This window comes from Cuculus canorus, chromosome 7 (assembly GCF_017976375.1).
Source record: "Cuculus canorus isolate bCucCan1 chromosome 7, bCucCan1.pri, whole genome shotgun sequence".
NCBI classification, from domain to species: Eukaryota; Metazoa; Chordata; class Aves; order Cuculiformes; family Cuculidae; genus Cuculus; species Cuculus canorus.
Genome location: NC_071407.1, coordinates 20,055,585 through 20,081,751, shown reverse-complemented (window position 1 = coordinate 20,081,751; position 26,167 = coordinate 20,055,585). Strand labels below are relative to the sequence as shown.

Below are 26,167 nucleotides of genomic sequence, written 5' to 3'. Positions count from 1 at the left end.
AATGACTCTTACTGTGAAGAATTTTTTTCTGATATCCAACCTGAACCTCCCCTGACGGAGCTTGAGGCCGTTCCCTCTTGTCTCGTCCCCTGTCACTTGGGAGAAGAGGCTAGCTCCCTCCTCTCCACAACCTCCTTTCAGGTAATTGTAGAGAGCAATAAGGTCTCCCCTCAGACTCCTCTTCTCCAGGCTAAACAACCCCAGCTCTCTCAGCCGCTCCTCGTAAGACTTCTTCTCCAGCCCCCTCACCAGCTTTGTTGCTCTTCTCTGGACACGCTCCAGAGCCTCAACATCCTTCTTGTGGTGAGGGGTCCAGAACTGAACACAGTATTCGAGGTGTGGTCTCACCAGTGCTGAGTACAGAGGCAGAATAACCTCCCTGGACCTGCTGGTCACACCGTTTCTGATCCAAGCCAAGATTCCATTGGCCTTCTTGGCCACCTGGGCACACTGCTGGCTCATGTTCAGTCGGCTGTCAACCAGCACACCCAGGTCCTTCTCCTCCATGCAGCTCTCCAGCCATTCATCCCCCAGTCTGTAGCGCTGCATAGGGTTGTTGTGCCCCAAGTGCAGGACCCAGCCTTTGGCCTTGTTAAACCTCATCCCATTGGTCTCAGCCCATCAGTCCAGCCTGTTCAGATCCCTTTGCAGAGCCTCCCTACCCTCCAGCAGATCGACACTTCCTCCCAGCTTAGTGTCATCTGCAAACTTGCTAAGGGTGCACTCAATGCCTTCATCCAGGTCATTGATAAAGATATTGAACAGAGCTGGACCCAGTACTGAGCCCTGAGGAACTCCACTTGTGACTGGCCTCCAGCTGGAGTTAACTCCATTGACCACCACTCTCTGGGCCCGGCCATCCAACCAGTTTTCAACCCAGGAGAGTGTGCGCCTGTCCAGGCCAGAGGCTGACAGTTTCTGAAGCAGAATGCTGTGAGAAACTGTGTCAAAGGCTTTACTGAAGTCCAAGAAGACTACAGCCACAGCCTTTCCCCCATCCAGTAATCGATGGCACTTTCCCCCATCCAGTAATAGATGTGGCACTTAAGGACATAGTTTAGTGGTGGACTTATCAGTGTTAGGTTTACGGTTGGGCTCGATGATTCTAAAGGTTTTTTCTACCCTAAATGATTCTGTGATCTTGTACAGGAGAGGCCACGCCACCACCCCACATTCTCCATCATGCAGATACTGAGACAAGGGTGGTGTAAGTCCCATAGCAGCAGGGTCTGGTCTCTGAGCTGCGTAGTGGATTATATTGAGATGTGTGACTGGGAGTTTGCCTTCAAGAGAGGCAAATAGTGGTGGAAGGAGCCTTGTGATATCCAGTCCATGTCCAGTCTTTGTAAGAGCATCAAAGGTAGAGAGGAAATGCACAGTACAGTGCTGAAAGAGCCACCTTGATAACCTCTGCATGCTGCACACGCTTTGTTAAAGGACTTCTTGGCTCTGATTTCACGATCCTTGTTAGGTTTGGCAGGATTTGTGAGAGAGGGCTGAGAGACCTCTGAGGAAGGAAAACCTCAGGGACTATGACACATGCTTACCTGTTTATTGCACTAAGGAGGAGAAAGGAAGGCCTTCTACAGGAATGGCCCAACCTGGTGAACAGATCTGTGAGGCCCTGGTACATCTATAGAAGGGAGTGGTCTGTTGGCCATGCTTTGGCCACAGGACTGGGCTACAGGTGTCTTTAGCTTTTGTGTGAGACGTGAGTGGCCTTGGTATGAGCTGCATGGCTGAGGAGCTGCTGAAAGTGGAGCAGGAGAGAAGGCTGAATTGGACAGTAATCAGTGCGGAAGTGGGCAATGCAGGTACCCAGAGTGGGGGAAAAAATGCAGCACAGCTCAGTGATGGCTTTATTTTAAAACACAACCAATTGCATTCACTTCTGTTCTCTTATCTGCATACTCATGAGCAGCATGAGATATGTCTAAAATATTCAGCATTTGGCACCAAGACTTGCGTCTGGATGCTGTGGTCAGGGGTCCTTGTGATGACACAGAACAAGGAATGCCAGTTATAGAGTTCTCACATCACCTGTGTTCTTAGCCTGATGACCATGGCTTTTTTCCACATGTGCCTTTTCATACACTTCAAGAGATGACAAGTGTTCAGTTTTTTATTCTATCTCTCCAATGTGAGTCATTAAGTTTTATGACAGAAGACACCAAGCTGGGCGGTGTGATTAACATGCTGGAGGGATAGGATGCCAAGCAGAGGGACCTGGACATGCTTGAGAAGTAGGCCTGTGTGAACCTGCACTGTATCCTGGGCTGTATCAAAAGTAGCAGGGCCAGCACATCAAGGGAGGTGATTCTGCCCCTCCATCCTGGTGAGACCCCACCTGCATTACTGCATCCAGCTCTGGAGCCTTCAGAATGGGAAAGACATGTAGCTGTTGGAGCAGGTCCAGAGGAGGCCACAAAAATGATCACAGGTATGGAGGACAGGCTGAGAGAGCTGGGGTTGTTGAGCCTGGACAAGAGAAGGCTCTGGGGAGACCACATAGCAGTCTTCCAGTACCTAAAGGGAGCCTACAGGAATGATGAGGACAAACATTTTAGCAGGGCCTGTTGCAATAGGACAAGGGTGATGGTTTTAAACTAGAAGAGGGTAGATTTAGGCTAGGTATAAGGAATGAATTTTCTACAATGATAGTGGTGAAACACTAGAACAGGTTGCCTAGAATGTTGTTAGAGGTTCCATCCCTGGAAACGTTCAGGTCAGGCTGGATGGGGCTCTGAGCAATTTGATCTGGTTGAAGATGTTCCTACTCACTGTAGAGGTGTTGGACGGGATGACTTTTAAAGGTTCTTTCCAACACAAATCATTCTATGGTTCTATGAAGATTTACTCATTGCCATTTCCCTCCCAGACTGAGAGCCTGCAGAAGGTATGTTGATGTCCTGGTAAGCTGCTAAGCTCAGTGCCATCAACACTTGCCGCTCCTGGTGTTCACACCCAGGCTTTCATTTACTCTCCATTCAGACCTCTGTCACCTTTTGTATTATGATTGTTTACCACCCCTGCCTCTCCCACGTTATTGCCAACTATCTTCCGCCCTAGGGCACCGACCGACCTGCCCATCTCTTTTGCATGCATTATTCATCCCCACTTGCAGGGCAGTTTCCAAACTCTCAAAAAACTTGAGATGCCCTGACCAAGACAAACAACAGGCAGTGGCTATACTGAAATAAACAGCTAAATATTGAGATCCAGCTGGGACCTAGTAGAACAAAACCAGCTGGGAATCTGGAAGGTGAGTACAAAGAGTTCTGGCATAAGTAGCTTAGGAGTGGGGAGCTTTTTCCTGTGGCATTACTGAGCGAGCTTGTGCTTCCTTCTTTTTATTCTTTCCTTCATCTATGTTACTGCCTTTATCCTCAAGTTAAACATCTAGTCTGGCCTACTGCTTTGGCTTCACTTTGAAAAAAAGCCTAAATCTGTTCGGAGCTGCCACAACAAATACTAACGGCAGCAGCTCAGGCCTTGTGAACAGAGAAAAGTCGAACAGTTTTTAGGAGTGTCTGGTGGTGCAGCCTGGACTTTGCTCCTGGGGAAGGAGATGAAATATCTATATAACATTGTATACGTCAACATTCAGGTCTAGGGAGGGAGCTGACCTCTGGACTTGGTACAGATAAAATACACTTTAATTCTATTAACCTCCTGTGGGCACCAAGGCCCTCAAAAGGGAAGAAGAAGAATGGAGTACCCACTCCTGACTTACAATTAGCAATGCAAACTGTGCTTGAAGGAGTCCTGTTGCAGGAGCTTGGGCTGAGTGTGGGAGAATCTTGTACTGGAGAAACTGTGTTGCTGCCCCAGCTTAGCTTGTTGTCGCTTCTTAGTCTGCAGTCCTAAGCTTTGTCCTAGAGGTGTAAGAACACGGGGCAGTCACAACTGGTGTCTCTCCAGATCTGCTTTGTTAAAGAGAGCATGGGAATTTCCTTTCTTCACAGCAGGCTCCCAAAGCTTACCTTCCTGGCTAGTGTGGAGAAGATGTATCCCTGGTCAAGGTCTCTATTACCAGCTTTCCTATCAGACCTCACTGTTTCTTCTCCCCCTACCTGTGTTACCTCCCTCTCTCCATCTATCTAGATTGCAAAGGAAAGGAGTGTCTCTCTGTATTCTTATCATCTTATAGTAGACCTAGGTTCTGGTCTCAGATTCTCTGTAACATTACTAACAACGTGAAGTTGGAGTTGTAAATACCTAAGCACAGGTATGATGTTAGCTTTCTCATTACAAAGGCATGTAGTGATAGGATGAGGGGGAATGGCTGTAAATCGGAGAGGAGCAGATTTAGACTACACATAAGGAGCAAATTCTTCACAATGAGGGTGGTGAGGCACAGGAACAGTTTGCCTGGGGAATTTGTGGATGCCTGGAAGTGTTCAATGTCAGGTTGAATAGGGCCTTGGGCAGCCTGATCCAGTAGGAGGTGTCTCTACCCATGGCAGGGGGTGGGACTGGATGGGCTTTGAGGTCCCTTCAGACTCAAACCATTCTAAGATTACTGAAGAACTATAATGGTGGTTTAAATGTACCAGATACTTTAAAGTATAGGTATTATATCCTTGTCTGATTACTCGCTTTACCCAGATAACACCCATGTTCTATTGATCATGGCCGTTCTATTGATCCCATAGTTCAGCTGTTTCTGATTTCTGTCAGAGTCAAGCCCATGATATCTCAGTGTAGCTCACTAGTTAAATATTGATTTTCTTTACTCTTAAATTTGCTCGGATCTTTTCTTATATTTAACCAACTAAGGATTTAGTGCTACTGTGAAATCAGATAATGGACTAAATGATTAACAAAACTTGACAAATTCAGATTTCTTCTACATAATCTGCAAGTCTTGCAAAAGTCAGCTTCCCCAAGGCAAGCAGCACTTTAACCAAGTAAGGAGGCCAGTCAGCACTGACTTTGACATGATGAGCAGTCAGGATGGAAAAGGCATGATAAGTTGGCTTTTTGTGCCTAGGATGGTGAATTTGTAGATGCAACAGATTCAGCACATGTGTACACCTGTGTATAGGGTGTGTCTTTTAGAATGGTTTCCTGGAGCTTTTGGAAAAGAAGAGCTAGGAAATATCTGTCACTCATGCACCATGTCTGATATTGCTGACTTCTGCATTGATCTCAGAGTTGCTTTTGTACAGAGATTGTTGGGATCTGCTTCTTGATGCATTCAGTAGAGAAGGCAATAGTAGTCATCAGCATGCAGCTCCTCCTGCACTGAAACTGTCAAGAGTAACTCGAACCTTCAATTGTGCTCTTTCAGTAAGCACTTCTCCTGCACCAATGTGCAGGCACTATGTGGAGCATCCAGTTCATGACTCAGAAAACACTCACCTCTGCTCCCAAGCACCCAGGCTATTTTTTTTTTTTTTTTTTTTTTGTTACTGTCCCAGGCAAATGATGGGAGGACATGATGACAGAATTGTCACTGCAGCACGTTGAGGACTAGTGAGCATTCAGGTTTGAAATACGCTTGGAGACCGACAAACGTGCATGCTTGGTGAAACACTAGGGCAAAAATCTTCAATGTAGGCAGATTTTCCTAAAAAAAAGGAAGTTAAATTGCAAAGGAAACATGAACTCAAGACCACTTCTGACCCATAGAATGACTGAAAATAACATCCTTATTCAGCAAGCCTGATCCCTGGGTGTAGCTATGGCATGACTTGCTCTCCTGAAAGATCTCTAAGGCTATTTCAACCTCCATGATCCCACCTCCCCTGGACTCCTCTCAGCCCTGTAGAGCAATGCAGCTGCATGAAATGTGCTTATCAACAGCATTGAGAGCACCAGCGTGCCTGAAGGGAGGCAGGTGTCAGAAAGGGGATGGCTGGACCTTCTGAGTTTTTATTACTGGTATTGACTGGGTAGCTAGAGATATGCTTGGCCTTAGCTGAACCTTAAATAGCATGAGATGTTAGAAAAAAACAATGCTGCAGAGAACTGCACGGGGTAGTCAAACCGGAGGCCAATTAATATGGTGACTTGGCAGCACTTATATAAATCATATTTATAAGCCATATAAGTGGGCCTTTCCTGCATTCACAACACCAAGGAGTCTGGGGAATGCAAGCTTATTTATGAACACAATAGTGCTCGAGAACAGGAGGCTGAGGAGAAACCTTGACAACAAACCAAAGGAAATCTGATCTTCCTGCTTTTTTTTTCACACGTTCTCTTAGCTAGGAACACATGGCAGCGCTGAGAGGCAGAGTAACAGACAACAGGTAACCCCGGCGGACTGTCGTGACCCCTTGGACCTGGCACGCTGAGGAGCACACTGCCTCTGGAGGTGAGAGATCAGTGTGGCTTTGTCAGCCAAGGATGGGCTCCCAGGATTGCCTCTGACCCAGCTGGAGTCGAACCATGCCCTGAGTGTGATCATAGAACGGTTTGGGTTGGAAGGGACCTCCAAGCCCACCCAGTTCGACCCCCTGCCATGGGCAGGGACGCCTCCCACCAGACCAGGCTGCTCAGGACCCCATCCAACCTGGCCGTGAACACCTCCAGGGATGGGGCAACCACAGCTTCCCTGGGCAACCTGTGCCAGTGCCTCACCACTCTCAGCGTGAAGAATTTGTTCCTAACTAACGCCTAACCTAAACCTTCCCCCCTCCAATCAAAAGCCATCTAAGGTGACGACCTTTGCAGAAGGTGGGAGGGCAGGAGAGTGGGTGCCTCCTCCCACTCCGCCGAATCCCTCCGTGCCGGGATTCACTGGGGGCTTTGTGCGCGCTGCCCGCTCTCACGCGAGAGAACAACGCTGCTTCTCCCTCTTCTCCTTCTCCCTCTCCTCCCTCTTCTTCTTCTCCTCCTCCTCCACGTCCTCCTCCTCCTCCTCCCACCCGCTCGGCGCCGAGCGACCCGGGCCGGCTGCATCGCTCGCGCCCCGCAGGGTCGGCGTGACGGCGCGGGCGCATCCACTTTTTATGTAATCCGCACGCCGTTATAAAACGCCGCGGCAGCACCGCCGGCAGAGCCTCCGCCGCCTCCGCAGCGCCGCGGCCCCGCAGGTAACGGCGCGGGTCGGGTCGGGCTCGGGAGGGTGAGGGGCTCGAGGGGAGCGCTCGCGAGGTGCCGCCGCCCCGTCCTACCCGTAGCCGCTCCTAAGCTTTCCCACCCTCCCGCCGCCCTCGCACCCACCCACGGCAGGGGCTCAGCTTGCCGGCGCCACGCGGTAACTTCCAAAACCCCATATAAAAGGGTCTGTGGTGTAACGAGCAACAGAACCTATGTAGAAGAGATATGAGGTCTACAAGACAGTCATATGTTCAAAAGTCTAAACAGGTCTTTGCCCCTGGTGTCACTGTCATCCTGACTTTTTTTTTCCCTCTGATCTGTTGTGCAACCTTCCAAGCATATAAGCCTTCTCCGGCTGATGTAACCAGCGTATCCTTTCTGGTTTCCCATAGGCAAGGCTTTCTCAGCGGTGATCGACTGTGGAGCTCAGGATGTGTCCAAGCTAACAGCCCTTCTTTCTCCCCATCGCTTTAATTTTAGTTGCACAGGAAAAAAATACTGCAACTTCTTGAGCTTTAAGTGATAGGAAGAGGGAGAGAGGAAAGGGAATTCCTATTTCTTTAGATCCCACTCTTGTAGTTCCAGTTTCTTATAAGGATGATGATCCCTCTCCCTGAAAAATCCACTGCTTCTGCAGTGGTGGATATTGCTGGTCTTACTGTTTATCATCCTCGCAATTCTGTGAAGAAAGAAGTTAAAGGATGGGAAAAGGGTGATTGATGGGATACATCTACCTTCCCACAAAACACTAGTAATCAGCAATGGATGTCTTTGTGATCAGTTCTCTCTCCTTGCTCTCTTAGTTACCTTGGTGACCACTTTGGCTTTCCAGAACATCACGGTAAATTTTTAGCTTTCCAACAAACACTGTCATGCCAGCGGCTAGAAGGGAAGTAAATGATTAGACTAACTTCTGTTAGTCTAACCTGTTGTGTTCAATTTCTGGAAGGGGCATGTGGTAATTCCTCTCTTCCTTGCTGTAATTTGCTGCAAAGGAAGGAGACAGGAAGGTTTACATCTGTGAGGGCACCTGGCTAAAAGGCAAAATACAAGTTATGCCAGGCCTTGCACAGGCTGCAGATCTTGGGGACTGCAGGGTTTCCAAGTTCTTCCAGTGCAATGCCAAGGCAAGGTCTTTAAACATTTTTTTTTAAAAAGGAGTGAAGAGATCCAAACTCTGTGTCCACCAGTTACAGTTACAGAAAGGAGAGCAACCCCTCCACAAGAGAGCTCTGCTGCCGAGACTAAAAAGTAAATCAATATTAGTGATTATACCCATAGGCTGTGATGCACGGACAGAGAGAACAGTTCCTTCCCTTTGCTGTTCATGTGTCCTGCATTTCAGGTGCACCCATCCTGAGCTACAGAGGCAGCTTATCTGCTTGAACCAGAATGCTTTCTAACTTTGTGATTACAGACAGACACCATATTTAATTTCTAGTTTTCTAGTTAAATGTACCAGTTTGTATCATGTTTTTCTGTACTGTGGCATATCCCAGATCCCTCTTTGTGGGAGGAGGAACTCCTACTGCTCTATAGGTTAAATGGTGCTGGCAAACAAATCCAAATTTCTTTTCCTATTCGTAGTTGTAAGGTATCTTGATACTGGTGTGACTGAAACATGATAAGCAATGGGTGTAATTGTTATTTTAAGCACATTGGTGTCTCTGAACCAAACTACAGGTGAGCAGGATGCATGTGACTGGCCTTCGTTTTCATAAGCATAACCATTTTTCGTCTGTGGTTCTTCCTACAGATTCACTAATAGGTTTTCTCTGCTGGCTTTGTGGGGATGTGAGGGTGGGTAAGCATGTTATGCTGGAAGGAGGGAAGCTTGACTCTCTATAGCTTAAGTGGTAGTGGCTTTCCTTTGTAGTCCCCACTGTGCTGAGCAAGACGGTGACCATCAAAGAAGAGCTTGTTTTTTACCTCATTAGATGCTCTTTGAGCTAGCGTTACTTCAAGAACATACATGTCTTGTTCTTAGAAGCTATGTGTATTGTTCTAAATCTGAGGGTTTCTGTGCCTTTGGGACTACTGGATGTCTTCCAGTGCGGATGTTCATACTTTTGGAAACTTGGCACATGTTAAGGATCGGTGTGGTGTGCGTGAACTTGCTTTTCAGAGACACTTTCTGCGCAAGTCTTTGTTCGTGTATCTCCTTCCGTGCATGTTTTTGTGTTCTTTGTCTCAGCAGATGGGAACTACTCAAAACAACAGTGACCTCAAAAATCTCCATGCAGTGGAGCTTGACTTGTGTAACAAGGACATGATGTCAGACACATTTGATCACAGCATTATTTCTGTTGGAGAAGAGGAAGGAGCAGGCAATTTTCAACGTTCTCTTCCAACACGAGAGTCCCTTCGATCCCCTCGAGGCTCTGTTGTGAGTTTCCATAATATCCAATACTCCATTAAGCAGTCCAGTGGATTCCTGTGTAAACGGAAAACTGTGGAAAAGAAGATTCTTCATAACGTTTAGTAAGTTCTTGCTTAAATAAGACACCAGAGGGTAGGAATTAATTTGCTGCTGTGGATCAGTGATGTCAGCATCACCTTCCAGATCCAGCTGTGCTGGTAAAGAACTGCCAGTCTGCAGTTCATGTGAATGCTTTCTAATTTGCTTTTAGGCAAAACAGCTGAGCTAGAACTGGAGAAGTTTCAGTTATTGGTCTGAGCAAATTAGGACCAAAGTTGTGTGAACTCTTCTGCCAGCAGATCTGAGGGTTCGCTTAGCTATGGTTCAAGCCACTTGGTTTCCTCCCATGTGGTGGGAGGAAATGAGAAGTGGAGAACTTTTTTTCAAGAACCAGCTCATCAAGGAGGACACTTAACTTTTGTTTTGTCTAGATTGCTTTTTATGTCCAGCTCTGGTTCTGTTGTGACAGGCAGCCTGGGACAAGAAAGGAAAAATGCTTATTGATTTCAGATTTAAGGAGAAATTTATTTTAATAATGTCTAAGTTTTCCTTTCAACAGCATTTTGTTCACACCTTACCTCTACTGTGAACTGCTTGTGAACAGTCCTCCATCTGGAAATAACTCTTTCCTTCTTCCAGTGGCATTATGAAGCCAGGCTTGAATGCTATCCTGGGGCCAACAGGGAGCGGTAAATCTTCGTGAGTACTTCCTTCTGCTTTTTCAAATGGACAGTCGGCTGTGCAAAGAGGATTTGGGACTTTGAGGGTTCAGGGAAATGTGAGATATCCATAGTTTCAGACCATTGTATACCTGTGAGAAATCTGGTGATGCAGTTTGGCCTTGTGTCCCTCTGCTGCAGGCTTTGCTGAAGTTCTTGCCCTGCAGCGGTATCACACTCCTCATCTGCTCCAACTGGTGGTCCATATTACTGCATTCACCTTTGGTGGTATGCTGAGTTAAGATACCAGGCTGAACTGGGGTGACTGAAGCTCAGGTGTATGCTCTGTCCTAGACCTGTCATGGGGTGGGAAGGCAGAGCAAGCCCTTCTGGGGTCCGGAGGGATCTTGTCCCCTGTGAAGTTGCTGCAGCATGACTTCCTTGAAGGTGCTAGGCCAAACCCCTGTTTGACAAATGACAGGAATATGGTGTAATGTCAGTCTGTAGGATGCTCTGGAACTTCATCCCAGCTTGGCTGTGGCCTGGTTGGGGGGTGCACATATGCTTGAATTATTTGAATGCTTCTGTTGGGGAAATATCATGCAGACTATCTCCAGCTCATGCTCTTTTTTCTCCCCTATAACCACGGTAGGAGAGCTCTTTGTTACTCTCTGCCTTTGAGAATGTCAGAGACCAGCAAATATGGCCAGAATTCACACAAATGCGTCTTTTTCGGTGACCGTTGATCTTCCATGTTAAGGTGACTGCTAGCTAATCAGGATCTTTTCAAGAGCAGTGCTTCCTTAGGGCAGTGTTTGCTTAGCTAGCAGACAGGCTGGCCACTGCATTGCCAGTAAGGAGAATCCAGTGCTATGTTAAAACAAAATCACTTTGTAGAATTAATCTTAACTCTAGTCTTGTTTGTACTTATTTGGATTAATTTCCTTGAGATCAAAGTAGTTACTTTTGTGTTTCCCTGGCTGGAAAGCAGACTGCAGCTACTCAGCAGGGTGTTTTTGTCTCTTGTGGACTTGAGGTTAGCTGTTAATATGGAAACTGAGTTTATGTCTGTAGGGGGTTGACTGCTGTGGCACACCTTCTGCTGGAAAATCCTGTATCTACACAAGGCTTTCTCTACAAAGAGCTAACGTCCCAGAGTAGAGAAAACCCCTTTCTGGGCCCTTTGGTTTGCAGCATGCTGTGAACAGACGGTAACTGCAGTCCTGACTGATGGTGCTTATCCAGTCAAAGGTAAAAGCGAAATTAGGGCAAAACCTAATGCCTGGTGTTTGTCTGAAGTCTCTTAGATGTTCTAGCTGCCAGAAAAGACCCAGCAGGCCTGTCTGGAGAAGTGCTTATAGATGGCGTTCCACAACCTCCAAATTTCAAGTGCATCTCAGGATATGTTGTGCAGGTGAGTAAATGCCTTCATCGGAGGCTTGGGACCCCTTGCAAAAGCATACCATATTAACATGAGCAAAGCATGAACCATCGGGTTAGGTAATTTTCAGTGATTCTTACAGTCTAATTTGATAACTCAGATGTTGCAATATTTAGTATTTTTCTGGGATATGGAAGACCATTACTCCCATCAAGTCGAGCACGGAGATATTTGTCTTCCAGAGCCACATGGATGCCCAAGCCACTGGGCTAATGTGGCTTCTTTGGGCTCTGCCCTGAAGAGCCAACAAAGGTTAAAACAAAAAAAAGTGAGAATCCCCCCCTCCATACCCAAAACCTCTTGTAAAACTCAAACGGTTCCAGCTGGCAGAAGTACCTTCAAGCTATCAGACAATAATTCTAGGAAGTAAATAGATCCCTGCTGTTCTTCCTCTGATTCTGACCGGCTGGGATAGAGCTTCAGTCCACTCGGGGACAGGAAAAGCCAGCTGAATCTGCGGAAGTGGGTGGAGGCCTGGACCAATAATAGACCCTCAAAGCCCTGGGGGAGCTGAGGAGAAGGGGATTCTTGGCAACTGTATGAGCAGCCAAATCTGGAAACTGTCCAGGCTTCTGACTGCAGGCAGATGTGAAATAGGCAGCTTTTCTGAAAGCTGCCAGCTGGGGTCTCTGAGAACTTGCATGTGATGAGACTGATGCTAAATCTTGATCTTGCAGGTCAAAGATCCCCAGATCCTCACAAATAACCAGAAAGTTTCTTGCAAGTAGGCACAGTTTGACACATTTATCTCTCCAATGTCACGTTAAAATGATAGGCAACTAGGTGAGACGTGATGTGGTCTCTGTCCCCTCCCACCCCTGTGCAGGACTCCCTAGATCAATAAAGGTGGGCCAAACAGTAAAAACAACACTTATGGCTTACAGGGTCAGTTTTATGCAGATGAGCATGCCGAGTCATATGTTATCCTTGTAAAACTGCTGGTGGTCTCTCCACTCATGCCTTGCAAGCGAGGGTGTCATGCCACAGTTTATTATGTTTGGTATTAAGACAGATAACTTGAATTCACAGTTTAGTTTCCAACAGTGGTGACCCAGCAATTGTAGTGGTGGATCAGAGGATGGAGAGTGGGAGGCTAGGGTGAGAGAGTGAGAGTGTGTGGGGAGGAAAGTGGTGGAAGGAAATTCCTGAACAAGCTTTGGCTGCAAAGCCAGATTATCATAACACTACAGCCTGCGTAATTTGTCACATACTTCCAGCACGGCATCACGTTCAGTCTTCCTCTATTCACTTCAGTGCCAAACACAGTTGGCTGGCACATCCTTTGTGCTGATAATCAACTATATCTGATATGGAAAGGGTCCCAAAACAGGCAAGAATGTGTTGCCTTGCAGCTTAGGGGCTGTGCCTTTCACATGGGCACTAGATTTGAAACATGCCTTGTTTCTCAGTAGCTTCCTAATGTTGCAGCCTTTCCCCCATTATATGGTGGGAGGCAGAATTGGCTTGAATGTCAAAGCAAGGGTGATGGAGAGGTATGGAGCGCTAGATGGAACCGACATCATCTGTGGCTCATGGTTGTCCAGGTTGGTGTAAACTGCTCAAATGTTTGTGAAATGGATAGATTTGATTCTTGGTGAAGCTTTTCTAAAGGGCTAGCCCTTAAAATAAGGTCTTGTGCACAAGAGTTATAGATACTTGAGACATGGAAAAAAGATGAGGAGCATCTTAGTGTATTAGTCTTGTTTCTCTGAGGAGCTGCTGCTGAGGTGAGGGAAAATGCCTTGCTGGCAGTTGAACTTTGCAGATGCTCTGGACCACAGCAGGATGTGGCTTGTAACTGGGAACAAATCTGTCTTGGGTAACTCCCTAAGAGTCTCTAACTTGAACACTGAGCACTATCAATGTCCATTGGCTTCATCTTGACTGGCAGAATTTTAACTCTTTACAAAACCAGCTACCTGCTCTGCCTCTCCTTGGCTGATGAGAAAAATGCACTTGCAGTACAAAATGGTACCATCTGCACTTGAACTCCCGAGCTTGAAGACAGAGTAAGGTGGTGCTTAGTGCAAGCTGGCAACCCAGAGAGCTGTATTCTCCCATTTACTGCTACTGAGTGACCTTGAATTTGGTAATGCAAGTTTTGAAGCACGGGGTTGTCACACAGTCCAGTTTCCACTATGGTTCACAAATGTCTTATCCAGCAACTGCCGCTACAGGGGCTTTGGTGCTTGGTTGTAGCTGAGAAAAAGGCTTTCCAACTGTCTGTTTGTACTGCTTTCAGGATGATGTTGTCATGGGCACAATGACAGTGAGAGAGAACCTGCAATTCTCTGCTGCCCTGCGACTCCCCAGCTCCATCAGCATTAAAGAGAAGGAAGAGCGAGTCACCCAGATCATTGGTGAGCTGGGATTAAGCAAAGTGGCTGATGCTAAGGTGAGTAGCGAAAATATCTTTCTTGGAAATCATATTACCTCTGAAAACTGAGCTACTTGATTCTGCACAGTATGGTGTATGTAGTGTAGCTACACTGAGCTAAGCAGGAACCTGACAAAACGCAAGAAATCAGTCTCCAGCTAAGGGGGTGGCTTGGAAAGAGGTCTTTTTGTTGCTAAAAGGGCAAGATTTTGAACTATGTCCAGCATGTTGTATAAGTTCAGAGAGGGTGACTTTTTTTGCTTAGTCATAGCCCCTTGGAAAGCTGCTCAGTCACTTCCTGGCATTGTGGGACAAGACAGGGAAATTGCTTTTACAATGCTGAAGGCTGTAAGGGATGGAAAGCTGGGCTATGATGGAGAAGTTCTGTGCAGAGCTTGTTCCTCCTCGCAGCATTTTTACACTTAGTTTAGTTTTAATTTACTTAGCCCACTTTTATTTGAGCAGCAGGCAAGCTATCAACAAAAGGCATCCCTGAACAACAATGCTACCTCTGACTAATTTGGCCTCCTTTTGGCTTTTTTCTTGTCAATGTCATCCTTGTTCCCCGAAGTCTTGAGGTGCCTGGTACCTCTGAAAATCAGACTCTGCTTACTGCTACACAGTCCCTCACACTGAGTCAGACCTGTCATATGCTTCTGGCCCTGGAGTTCACTGCTGGAACTCTGAAAATGAAAAGAGCTACTGAGTGCGTAGAGCCCTGAGCATGCACTGACTGGGTCTTGTTGCAAATACCTGATTTCTTCTGCTTGTAGGTAGGAACTGAACTGATCCGGGGAGTGTCTGGAGGGGAACGGAAGAGAACCAACATTGGAATGGAGCTGATCACAGAACCACCAGTCCTTTTTTTGGATGAACCAACAACTGGCCTTGATGCCAGTACAGCCAATGCAGTACTCATCCTCTTGAAGAAGTAAGAGTCAGTTCTTCAGGGCTCTGCTGCAATTTTGTTGTCAGCTCATTACTGAAAAGGAATGCTGTTATAACTGAGTATCTACAGTGCTTTCTTTTTAAAAAAAAAAAAAAAAAAGCTAGACAAATAGACTCAGAAGTGGTGGTAAACTGTTTATCTGGGTCCTGTCCAAAGCCTTTTAAAGTTGATGGGAATCATTTCGCAGCATGCATTGGACTGAAGCCCAAAAACCAGATGTAGCTTGGATAGCTTCCCTCTGCCACAGAGGGGTTGACTGGGATGTCAGACCTTGTAATTATGATTTCTAGGCTTTCCAGCTGAGTATGTTACAAAGTCTCTTGCTCCACTCTGGCAACATCCTTGAACTCAGATCAGATTTCACCTGCAGATTTACTATCAGTGTTTATGTTCATCTTTTATGTTTTGGTGATGAACTGTTTTCTGGTACAAAGAGGATCAGAAAAGGCTTATTTAATGTGAAGAAGTTCTTAACCCTCCTTCTGATTTTGTAGCATGTTTGGTTTTGCTCAGGAGGCCATTTTGGTTTGCTGTTTGGCAACGATACTTGTGGGGCACCAGTGCTAAATCGCTTGAAAGACAGTCTGACAAACCTGAAGGAAAACTAGTTTTGACTTTTCTAGAGAATAAATCTTCAGCAGAAGTTCTAAGAGAAATCTCAGCTGGCCAGACTTCCACAGACTTCTATGTAAAGTGTGGCACTGCCATTGGGTGCAGTAGGACTGTTCCAGTTAGTCAAGTTGAAGCCCAGTATAGAAAACGTGCAGGGAGGCTCTACACAGCTGCAGCCTCAACCTTTGGTAGCTACAGACATAATACTTTGTCTACATGGACTGTAATGACTGTATCTTGTAATGATGGGTGCTGTCAAGGTATTGCAGGCAGCATCTGACACAGTGACAGAGAAGGAAGAACTACAGCTTTTCTGGGTTGAGACTCTGAGAAGCTGACAAGTATTTATCTTGGATTTGAATACTTATTTTTTGCTTGAGTTAACATGATCTTTCTAAAATGCAGTGTGTTGTATTTGAAAGATGTTTTGTTTCTTTTCCAGGCTCTCAAGAAGAGGGCGAACCATCATATTTTCCATTCATCAGCCCCGCTATTCCATATTCAAGCTGTTTGACAGTCTGACATTACTGGCTTTGGGAAAGGTGCTGTACCATGGTCCTGCAAATCAGGCCCTGGAGTACTTTAGTTCCATTGGTAAGTCTTCTGTGCCAAGTACAAGGGAAACTGGCTAATGAGTTTAATCTGTGGGTAGATTCTTATCGTAGCACTGGATAAGAGACCTGTGCTATTTTCTCACTAGGATACAAGAGGCTGTACACATGTGGTCTGAACAGTTAGAGCAGGAAAAAAACAAAATTATAAAACCAACATTTAGACAACATAGAGCATGGCTGTTTCTTGCCTTTGTTTTGTCTTGGATTTGGACAAAAACCTAGAACCTCTTGGACATTTAGAAACATGAACACAACAGATAAGATGATGCTTGTAGCTTTACCAGGCGTAGATGGCAGACCCTGTGGATTTTGAACTGAAGTCTGCAGACTAGTAGCAATCTGTAGAAGCCGATCCAAGAAGCTGCTCTAGTCTGAATATAGATGCATGACCGAGAGGACAGAGTCATGGCATGTCTTAAGGTGGGTTAATAATTTCACTGTTGGGTGGCTGCCCCTCTCCAAGTAAGCAGACAGGGTCAGGGTTTCTGACTATAATGGACAGAGAATGTGGAGTGAATTTCTAATCTAGTCTAGATGCAGGCATGGACATGTCTGATTGTAAGGCTTCCCCGGCTTTATGGGAGGTGCTTTAACCAATCTCACTATTTCATCTCCTCCTCTCAGTATCCCGCCTCACTTCCTTTCTCTCAGGAATGCTGTAGATTAAGCATCCTTGCTTTTTTTTTTCTTTTTTCCCTCCTCGTCCCATAGCTAGAACCATATTACAAGAAGCTGCCTTTGGACAGCACTCCCTCTTCTTGTGACCAAGGGAACACAAACAAGAGTTGAGCTTCTAGAGCAAGCATCTGAGGCTGCAGAGCAGACATCCAGAACCTCTACTGAGGAAGTGTGTGTCTTCCAGAGTGGGATGTGGTTGGACAGCACTGAGAAGGAGGCAAGAGTTGTCTCTGCTGGACTGTGTAGAAGCAAGTTGCAATTTTCTCCCACCTGAAATCAGTGGAGAATAAGGAACTTTGAAGATCTGTTTAGATACCTCAGTATCACCATCTCCTAAATACTGCCCATTGTTCTGCTGTAAACTAATGCTCGTGGAAAGCAGTGAAGTTTTCTTGTAACAGGGTTGTGAAAGAATGACACAGTATTAGACCTGACCTTCCAAGCTGTGCTGTCTGCAATACAAACAAGTTGCATATGTGTTTTTCTTGGTTTTTTTTTTTTTTTTTTTTTTTTTTAAGGATATGAATGTGAACCCTTCAACAATCCAGCTGACTTCTTCCTGGATGTCATAAATGGTGATTCTACTGCTGTGGCAGCAAGCAAGGAGGAGCACAGACCTGTGGACACAGGAAAAGGTAAATTGTGAAGGAGAAATCCAGTGTTGGTTGGTGTAGAAGGGAAGTAGTATGTGGTGATGGCAAGCCTTTATTCCCCGGATTTCCTCCAGTCTAAGAGCACTTCATTATCTTTTTATTCTTCTTACTAATAGATACACTTTGCTTTGGGCTTCTTGAAAGAGCTCAGAGAACTCTGAAAGGGGATTTTTTCTTCCTTCAGTAATATAGGAAAGCAGTGATAAATATGGATAATTTAAAAAAAAACCTACGTATGAAAGACTGAAAAACTAGAATTGCTTAGTCGTAAGAAACAGCTGACAGAAGACAGTTTTCAGTCACTTAAGAGGCTGATGCAGAGAAGGCAGGGTAGATAGGCTAAGGAGTTTACAGCACAATGAGAAAGATTGGAACTAGATTAGAGAACAAAATAACAGTGTAGTGAGTGAAATGTTGGGAAATATTTCTTTGGGGATGCTGTAGCATACCCATGACTGAACAATTATAAGGGAACAGTTTTCATAATGGTGCTTTTTGGGGATGGGGAAATGGACCAGAGCAAACATTCATTTTGCCAAAAGTCAGTGAAACAAGGAGGGTTTGGTGCCTCATTCTAAGGATATGGCCATTTTTGTGCCACAAAGAACAAGCAGCTTAGCTAGGTTCAATTAAAACTGTAGGGAAACCCTCTCACTCAAGCTAGCCTCTTAAGCTCAGAGCTAGGGCTTGGACAATTCAGATTCTCTGCACGTTCCTGTCTTTTTTTTAATCAAGTCTCCAAAATGGCTGAGTGTGGTGATGGGTCATGTCTGAGGGTAGGGTTCATGGGCAATCACAAGCAATATCTTGTCTTTCTCACTCAGAGGTGAGCAGTGAAAATGGAATGGCAGAAGATAACGTGGACAGCAGTGTGGTAGATGTGCTGCACCAGAAGTATCTCAGCTCCAGCCTGTATCAGAGCACAAAGGAAGCACTGGCAAAAGTGGAGCTTGGACAGGGAAGCAAGCAGAGAGTATCCAAGAAGGGGCATGAGATTACCTATGCAAATGGATTCCTTACCCAGCTGTACTGGGTCTCCAAGCGTTCCCTGAAAAACCTCATCAGGAATCCACAGGCCTCCGTTGCACAAGTAGGTAACAACATATAAAGTCTCAGACTCCCTCTGGTCGTAGTCCCACAATCTGTAGTTTGTAGGGCAGAATTTTGCTTACAAAGACAGCAAGGGAAACAGGGAAGTCCTGTGCCACTGCCACTTAAGTGGACTGAGATGCCCAGCTACTTTTGTTGCCTTTGAAAAAACTCTCCATTTTAGTTTAGCAAAAGGGCCACCGCACTGAAGACTCTCGAGTGGGGGGAAATGTTCCATTCTCTGGTTCACATGGGGAGCTTCTATGGGGATGTTAATTTTGTTCCTCACTTGAAATTTTAAGCCGAGTTATTCTTCGAGTGTGCTTCTACTAACCTTTCCCAGCCAAATATGATCAGAAGAAGAGGAGTGAGGAGGATAAACTAAGAAAATTTGCCTTCAGGCTTTTAGTTATCTGTGTCATAAGTGTACTTTGACTTACAACAGCAAAGTTTTAGGCAAGTGTGAATCTTAAACCCTATATGCCTTAATAATAAGTCTGTCCCTATTTATTTATCTGAAGGTCTCCTTTTTCCCTTCTTTCCACTTCTAGATTGCAGTGACTGTAATTCTAGCCTTGGTTGTGGGTGCTATCTTTTTTGGTGTAAAACTGGATCGAAGTGGCATTCAGAATCGGTAAGTTTGAAAGCCACTGTTTTGCAATTTTTTCTATCTGTAGCACAGGTTTCAGCCACAGGGAAGGCCTTGGGATCCACTTGGACCAGAGAGAGGGTTGTGTTCACAAGCCTCAATGCACTGCAGCATGGTACTGCCAGAGGTCCTAAAGGGACCACAGTTCTTTTGGGCTCACACATATGTACAAAGGAGATGTGAAAGGGAAGATAAAGGAATAATGAAGATCTACAACAGTGCAATTAAGTATCTCCATTCTGTGGACAGAGACAGAAAAGCACTGACTTGATGGTATGGTGATGCCTGAGGCTGTCAGTATTTATCTGCTTTGTTTCCTCACTTTTTGCCTGTTTTGTTTTGCTTTCTAGAGTTGGATCCTTGTTTTTTGTCACCACAAACCAGTGTTTTTCCAGTGTCTCTGCAATTGAGCTGTTCATCAGAGACAAGAAACTATTTGTGTAAGTAGTGAGGCACTTAAACTGTCTCATACCATGGAGGGAGGCGGGGGAGTATCTTACAGGCTAAACAGAATGATTTTCACTGAAGACTTAATTGCTCCCTTGCAACATCAGCTTGTAATAGTGATGCTAAATTGGCCTGTAAAGCAGGGAGCCAAAATGCTGAGAGATGGGGAAAGGAGGGGAGAAACAAATTGCCTTGACTTGCTGGCTGTGTCATGTTTTATTGAGAAGTGCTTTTCCTACCCATTTTTGGAAACAGCTTTTTTTGAAGTCTGCATGTGAATGTTGCAGACTGTGAACCCTGCCTGCCCTCTTGCTGACAGGGTTGAAATGCTGTCTTGCAATGGTCCTAAAGTGGTAAGACTGTGCAAAGATGAAGGCAGAGTTCTTGGAAAAGCTTTGCAAGGGATGCTCAGATGAAGAGGGCTGCTGGCTGGCTTACAAGAGCTTCCTAATAATCAAGCATATCTCTCTGTCTATATATGTATGTATGTCTTTGTATGTGTATATATGTATGTAAATGAGTGTATATATTATATATACACAAGTATATATACATATATGTTGAAAATGTAGTTTGAAACAGCCTCCAGCTCATGAAATGAAAGGGCAAGAGATGGATCCTATGCAGTAGAGAAGAAATTGGACATCTGTGCCTGGAATGCACATGTCCATCCACAGCTTTCTCAGAGAAGCTTAATATTGCCCCTAAAAGCTGCTCAGGAGTGAATCTTCCTCACGCTGACATGTCTTGCTAGTCTGCCTTGCTTACCAGCTTAGCCTAACTGCTGTCTCAATGGTGTTTTTGGCACCTCACCAATTAAAGCATCTTTTCATGAGCTCTATTAAGCAGCAAGACAATCCTAGTGGCATCTGATTGCCCTGTGAGCTGGAGGTGAGTTGATGTCCTAAAGGTGTTTTCCCATTGTTGTATATCATTCCTTCTCCCCGGGAAGCAGCTGTATGAGTTAGCTGTGCACGAAGTGTTTCTTCAGTTAATAGCGGTGTAATACTTTCCAATGCTGTTGTGTTAAAGATCATTCTCTTTGAAAAGCAGCTTAGGAGCTTTTTTCCAATACATTACTTAGCCGTGACATAGCCTTTCATTCACTTTCCTCAGAGGGCTTTCAGTATGACTGTAGGGCCTGTGACCAGCCCTCACTTTATAGACTGGGAAGTGACAACACAGAGAAAATAAACAACTTGTATATAGAGGAGTCAGTGGTAGAAGGAACAGAAGCCAAATCAGAACAAAGCAGACACGCATCCTGACCCTGCTTCCTACATAACCTCTAAACCTGTACAACTCCCCTCCTTCCTGTCCTCGCAGCCATCAGTACACCAGTGGATATTACCGTGTGTCTGCCTACTTCCTGGCCTTGATGATAGGAGATCTGCTGCCCATGAGAACTGCTCCAGCCATCATATTCTCATGCATCAGTTACTGGATGATTGGTAAAGAATTGATGCTTTTGTTGAACCTGTCATCTTCCAGCACATTTGGGTTTTGACTTAGCCAGAGTTTAATTCCTATATCTATAACACAAAACTAGTTGAACTTTCAACTGATTTAAGTGCTTGGCATCATAACTTCGGAGGACTCTGGGGCAGGGGCAGAGACACCGGCAATCTGAGGCAGGGACCTGCTCGACCATGTATTTCGGTAGTGCCTTTGAAGCATGCGTAGTTCCTGCCAACACCAAACTTGGTCTTTCTTCATGCTTTTCCTGTCTTGTATAGGAGTCCAAGGGTACCTCTCTGGGATTCATAATGTAGTTTTTTACTGGACACTTCCCTTTCTGTTTTTTTGACAGGATACCAAGCTGTCACAGGCCGGTTCTTCTTCTTCATGCTGAGCCTGATACTGGTGTCCTACACTGCCACAGCCATGTCTCTGGCTATCAGCGCTGGGATGGATGTGGTGGCTGTGGCGAATCTGCTCATCACCATTTGTTTTGTCCTTATGCTTGTAAGTATATAAGAGAGGGTGTGCTCCTGTGGTGGAGGTGAGGAAGCAGCTGAGACAGGCTGAGAAGACTGAGTTGAGCCAGCCCTAAGAAGGCTGAGAATCCATAGGCCAGTAGCATGTCAGCCCCATGCCTGTGATTGTATTGTCACTATGGTCAAAGATGGACTTCTGCCAACTTGTAATCTAATGGTCAAACAATTGCTTGGATGCAATTCAGTAAGTGTGATGCTCCCAGAGCTTTGCAAACAGTGAGCCCCCCAAAAGGTTGGGCTTTTTTAAATTGTCCTTACAAAAATTGATTTTAAAAAAAAGCTTGCCTTGCCAGTATTAGAAATCGGAGCGATCAACTAGATAATGTAAAAGGAAAAAGTCTTGAAATAAACTTTAAATCAATTGATTTTATTGCATAAATTTTCATTGCCCAGTGGGATTAACAGGAGCATATCCTCTCTTTATTTTAATTTAGTATTGTCCTTGGGTTCCAGAAATGACTTCAATAGTCTTCTTCAAGGAGCAAGTGAGAGAGAAAGGAATTTTGACTACTCGTAGATGAGGGATGTAAATTATTTTTTCAAAAAGATAATGTTAGTGATGAAACTTATTCACTGTGAGGCTTATCAGGTTACCTTAGAGAAAAAAGTACCTCCTGTCAGGTGATTCCTGGTAGCTACCTGTGTACATATTCTGAGCCCATAGTGCATTCTGTATTCTTTGATTTGCAACTTAACCTGCTTTTGCAATAAGCTAAGTGATAGCATATTGCTTCAAATCCTTGCTATGGGTGAGAAGTGTGCACACATAGTGAAGGGCAGCTGATGTGCATTGAGTTAAGTCACAGTATATAAGGAATGGTACATGCACATCCTGAAAGGCAGCAGGGTAAGCACAAAAACACTTGCGGTGAAGCACAGCCTGAGGCATTGTGTTTAGCTATGAAGTCTAATTATGCTAAGCACTAAAAGCTCTAGGCAGGAGAGAACACAGATAAAAGATATAGGTCAGAGAGAAAAGCTGAAACAGTAACAGCCCTTAAGGATCCTCATGGTTTCCTTCTTGTTTCTCCACTTCTTCATCTCCCAGTCATCCTCTTCTAGCCTCTGGTTAACTCTAGCATACGACACAGTCCTACAGAATAAGAAGTTGTTAGCATGCACGCTTCTTAGCTTACATGTGGATGTAGAAAACCTTACTGACCTCTCTGCAAGCAGTTCAACTGGAGTACTTGGGTGTTCTGTTGGACCAGCTGGTTGGGACTGCTGCAAGGTTTGAACCTTGTGCCTGTAGGCACAGGTGTAGCAGCAGTGGGAGGTCCATCTATCCCAGTGCACCTCTGCTGGGCATCTGCAATATCTGTGCAAGAAAGGCATTGTTTGCAATAAACAGTTTGTGACTTAGGAGTCTCTTCTGTTCTATTTCAGATCTTTTCAGGCCTCTTAGTAAACCTCCCTTCTATAATGGACTGGCTGAACTGGCTCAAGTACTTCAGCATCCCCCGATACGGCCTCACTGTGAGTAGAAACTAGCATTGGTCTCCCGTGAGTAATGTAGACATACTGCTTCTTCCTGGAGAGTATAAACATAAGATTTAAGTATAAATCAGGTTATCTTAGGAATCGGATTTGGTGTCTTTCCTTGCATGAACATGGTGACCAGTGAACCTCCAAAAGGAAGCAAAAGTTAATCTCTGTGTGCAAGGTGCAAGTCTCAGAGACTGAGCAAATTCTTTGTGCCACAAAATTAGTGCTGCTTTGGACAGCAATGGAGTGAGCCATTCTAAACACTATGGTTTAGAATACAGTCAGCTATAATATGTCCTCTCTGGAGGCTATTGTTCGTGTGGCCAGTCTGAGGTTAATGACTGTCCAGTTGGTTAAAGGATTTACCATAATGCCCCAGTGTTTCAGGCTTCAGTGTAGCTTCCCTTGAAGTGAAATATGACTTTCTGCTATTTCTGAATAATAAAGAGCTAGGGTAGCAGAAAACTAAGGGTGCAGCTGCTTGAAAGACAGGAACTAGACAGAGCAGGTTACCCACAGGTGACAGGCAGGAGTTGTGCTTCCATCTCCTGCCTTCGTCATGGCCAAGCCTATTTGGCAGGAATAGTTTATTACCTTTGTGTTAAAAATGAGCCAAATGAATGCTGGAGCTGTTGCAGGGTGGTTTGGGCAGAACTATGTTGACCGTCAGTAGAAGAAACAGGTAGGATCAGGGATGGGGGGGTATGGATGTGTGAGACATCTCCTGTTTGGATATTACTTGGATTTTATCAGTGTTGCTGAACATGGAAGTGTTGCCCGAGACTGCAGGTAGCCCAGGATGGTAGTGCAAGGGAACCCTTCCCTTCTTGCGTTGGCTCACTGTGCTGTCTGCTTCAGTGTGCTGGTGCTGGGCTGTCTGCATGCAGCCACGTGATTTTCAGGGTCAGTAGGTGAAAATTTTCATCCAGATGAAAATGGATGAACAGGACCTTGTAGCTGGCAAGACAGAAAGCCGTGGCTAAATCACTGAAATGTAGCTTTAAAGCCAAAGACTCAGACACTAAACCATGTTTGGTGCTCCTGCATGTAGAAATTGGAGCGGTTCCTCAGAAAGGCAGTAATTAAAAGCTTCAAAACTAAAAGGAACATAAACATATGATTCCAAGAAAGGTGATATTTCTTCCAATAATCAAGTTCCTTTGTGGAGTCTGTTTTAGCACTCTAAATCACTAATTCTGTAAAAATCTGATGTTCACCTCTATCCCTAGGCTCTTCAAGTGAATGAGTTCAGAGATCTCTACTTCTGTGGTGAGAAGAAACCAAATATTACAGTATCTGTGGGAGATGCAGGCAGTTGTCCCCCTGATATTTCAGGAGAAATGTAAGTCTCTAACTCATGGTGGTTCTTGGGTCTGAATTGTGACAGCCTGCTTAAAGAGAAGTCTGACTGTTTGGAATTTTTCTATTATTCACAGAATAACCACTCACAAGACAGCTTCAATAATATATCTTGAAATAACGTATTCTAGGATTATATAGTAAAACTTCACAATTACCCAAGACTGAAGTAGGGATGAAGCTTCACTCCTAAAAATAGGCAGATGAGCTAAATTAAAATTTCTTTTTGATAACCCCAGTTTATCAACTTTCTTAAACCTGTGGTCACTTAGGAATGGAAATGCAATGTGTGGACAGCTGTAAAGTTGCTGGAAGTCACCTGTTTTGCGGAGTTAAGGGTAGAAGAGTCTTTGTGGAACAGGAATAAAAGTGACTACCTGAAGACTTGCACCACATAGTAATATAAACTTCTGCCCTGTGCTTTTTTGCAGGTGTTCTGGTGAAGCATACCTGTGCAGCCAAGGAATTACACCTACCGACTGGGCAATGTGGGAAAACATAGTGGCTCTTCTCTGCATGACTGTTATCTTCCTTATCATTGCCTACGCAAAACTCCGGTTTATGAGAAAGTTCACATAGGCTTCTGCGTTGCCTTGCTTTGCAGCTTCTCTGGTCTTCAAACTGCTAAGCTTGTTAGGGCCTCCTGCAGACTGCCAAAAGATTTCAACTGCCTTTACTGGACTTCAGATGGGAACCCTCTCCCTTGGTTTATGTCTGCACACAGTTGTATGATTTTGGTTTTTAAGAAGTGCTTTAATGTACATTGTGTAAGTGATTTTTTTTTGTAAGAGAATACAGTTCTCCTACTTCCTTAAGTACATATCAAACTCTATATTGTAAAGCATTCTTCTGTGGCCAGCTTACACAGGAAATGTTAAAAGGGAAACATTTTCCTTTGAACATGTGAGCTTCTCCATCACAAATGGTATAGGGTGATGATAGCATTTATGCATTGATATGTTGCCGCTTGTTAGTGTCCATCACATCTGAGGAGAATCAGACACCATTCATAGCGTGTTGGAGATGTATGGCTTAATGTTTAGCTACACTACCTATATATAGTGCTACTTATATAGTGCTACTTACACAGTGGACTGGAAAACCCCATGTAGCCATTGCTGTGGCAGCTCCAGCAATGCTTACCACAGTCACAGCAGGACAGACTGTACCATTCCAGCAGTTGTCTCCTCACATCATTAGCAAAAGCAGAGCCACTTTTAAGCTACACTAAGACCTCAGATGCGAGTGGACCAGCTAAGCCAAAGGAAAATATCCTCTAACACAAGGCTGGCAGCTTTGCCTGTGAGGGCCAGCCTGGCAGCAGCCCCTGAAACTAGCCTGTAGCTGATAGTGCTCCTGCAATAAATGGTTCAGTTGTGGCTAGAGGGAAAGAACCAAAGTTCTTGCAGACTACACTAAGCTGGGTTGAAGTGTCGATCTGCTGGAGGGTACGGAGGCTCTTCAAAGGGATCTGAACAGGCTGGACCACTGGGCTGAGACCAATGGCATGAGGTTTAACAAGGCCAAAGGCCGGGTCCTGCACTTGGGGCACAACAACCCTATGCGGTGCTACAGACTAGGGGAAGAGTGGCTAGAAAGCTGCACGGAGGAGAAAGACCTGGGGGTGTTGGTTGACAGCGGACTGAAGATGAGCCAGCAGTGTGCCCAGGTGGCCAAGAAGGCCAATGG

At 45.1% G+C, this 26,167-nt stretch overlaps 1 protein-coding gene across 3 annotated transcripts; it reads left to right on the top strand.

Moving 5' to 3' along the window:
• The first annotated feature begins 6,210 nt into the window (after positions 1-6,210).
• Positions 6,211-25,293, top strand: LOC104067899 (broad substrate specificity ATP-binding cassette transporter ABCG2-like). Of its 3 annotated transcripts, none has more exons than XM_054071263.1 (16): positions 6,211-6,322; positions 9,248-9,531; positions 10,109-10,168; positions 11,428-11,542; positions 13,812-13,964; positions 14,720-14,877; positions 15,950-16,101; positions 17,318-17,434; positions 18,277-18,542; positions 19,093-19,175; positions 19,541-19,630; positions 20,964-21,088; positions 21,448-21,602; positions 23,021-23,110; positions 24,349-24,461; positions 24,910-25,293. In XM_054071263.1, the coding sequence occupies exons 2-16, from the start codon at positions 9,248-9,250 to the stop codon at positions 25,055-25,057; spliced, it is 2,109 nt and encodes a 702-aa protein (XP_053927238.1). In that variant the 5' UTR covers positions 6,211-6,322; the 3' UTR covers positions 25,058-25,293. The 3 variants fall into 3 exon arrangements, with proteins under 3 accessions (XP_053927238.1, XP_053927237.1, XP_053927236.1); XM_054071262.1 differs by lacking the exon at positions 6,211-6,322 and adding an exon at positions 6,718-7,043 and having other exon boundaries at positions 9,245-9,531; XM_054071261.1 differs by lacking the exon at positions 6,211-6,322 and adding an exon at positions 6,719-7,043.
• Positions 25,294-26,167: the final 874 nt, after the last annotated feature.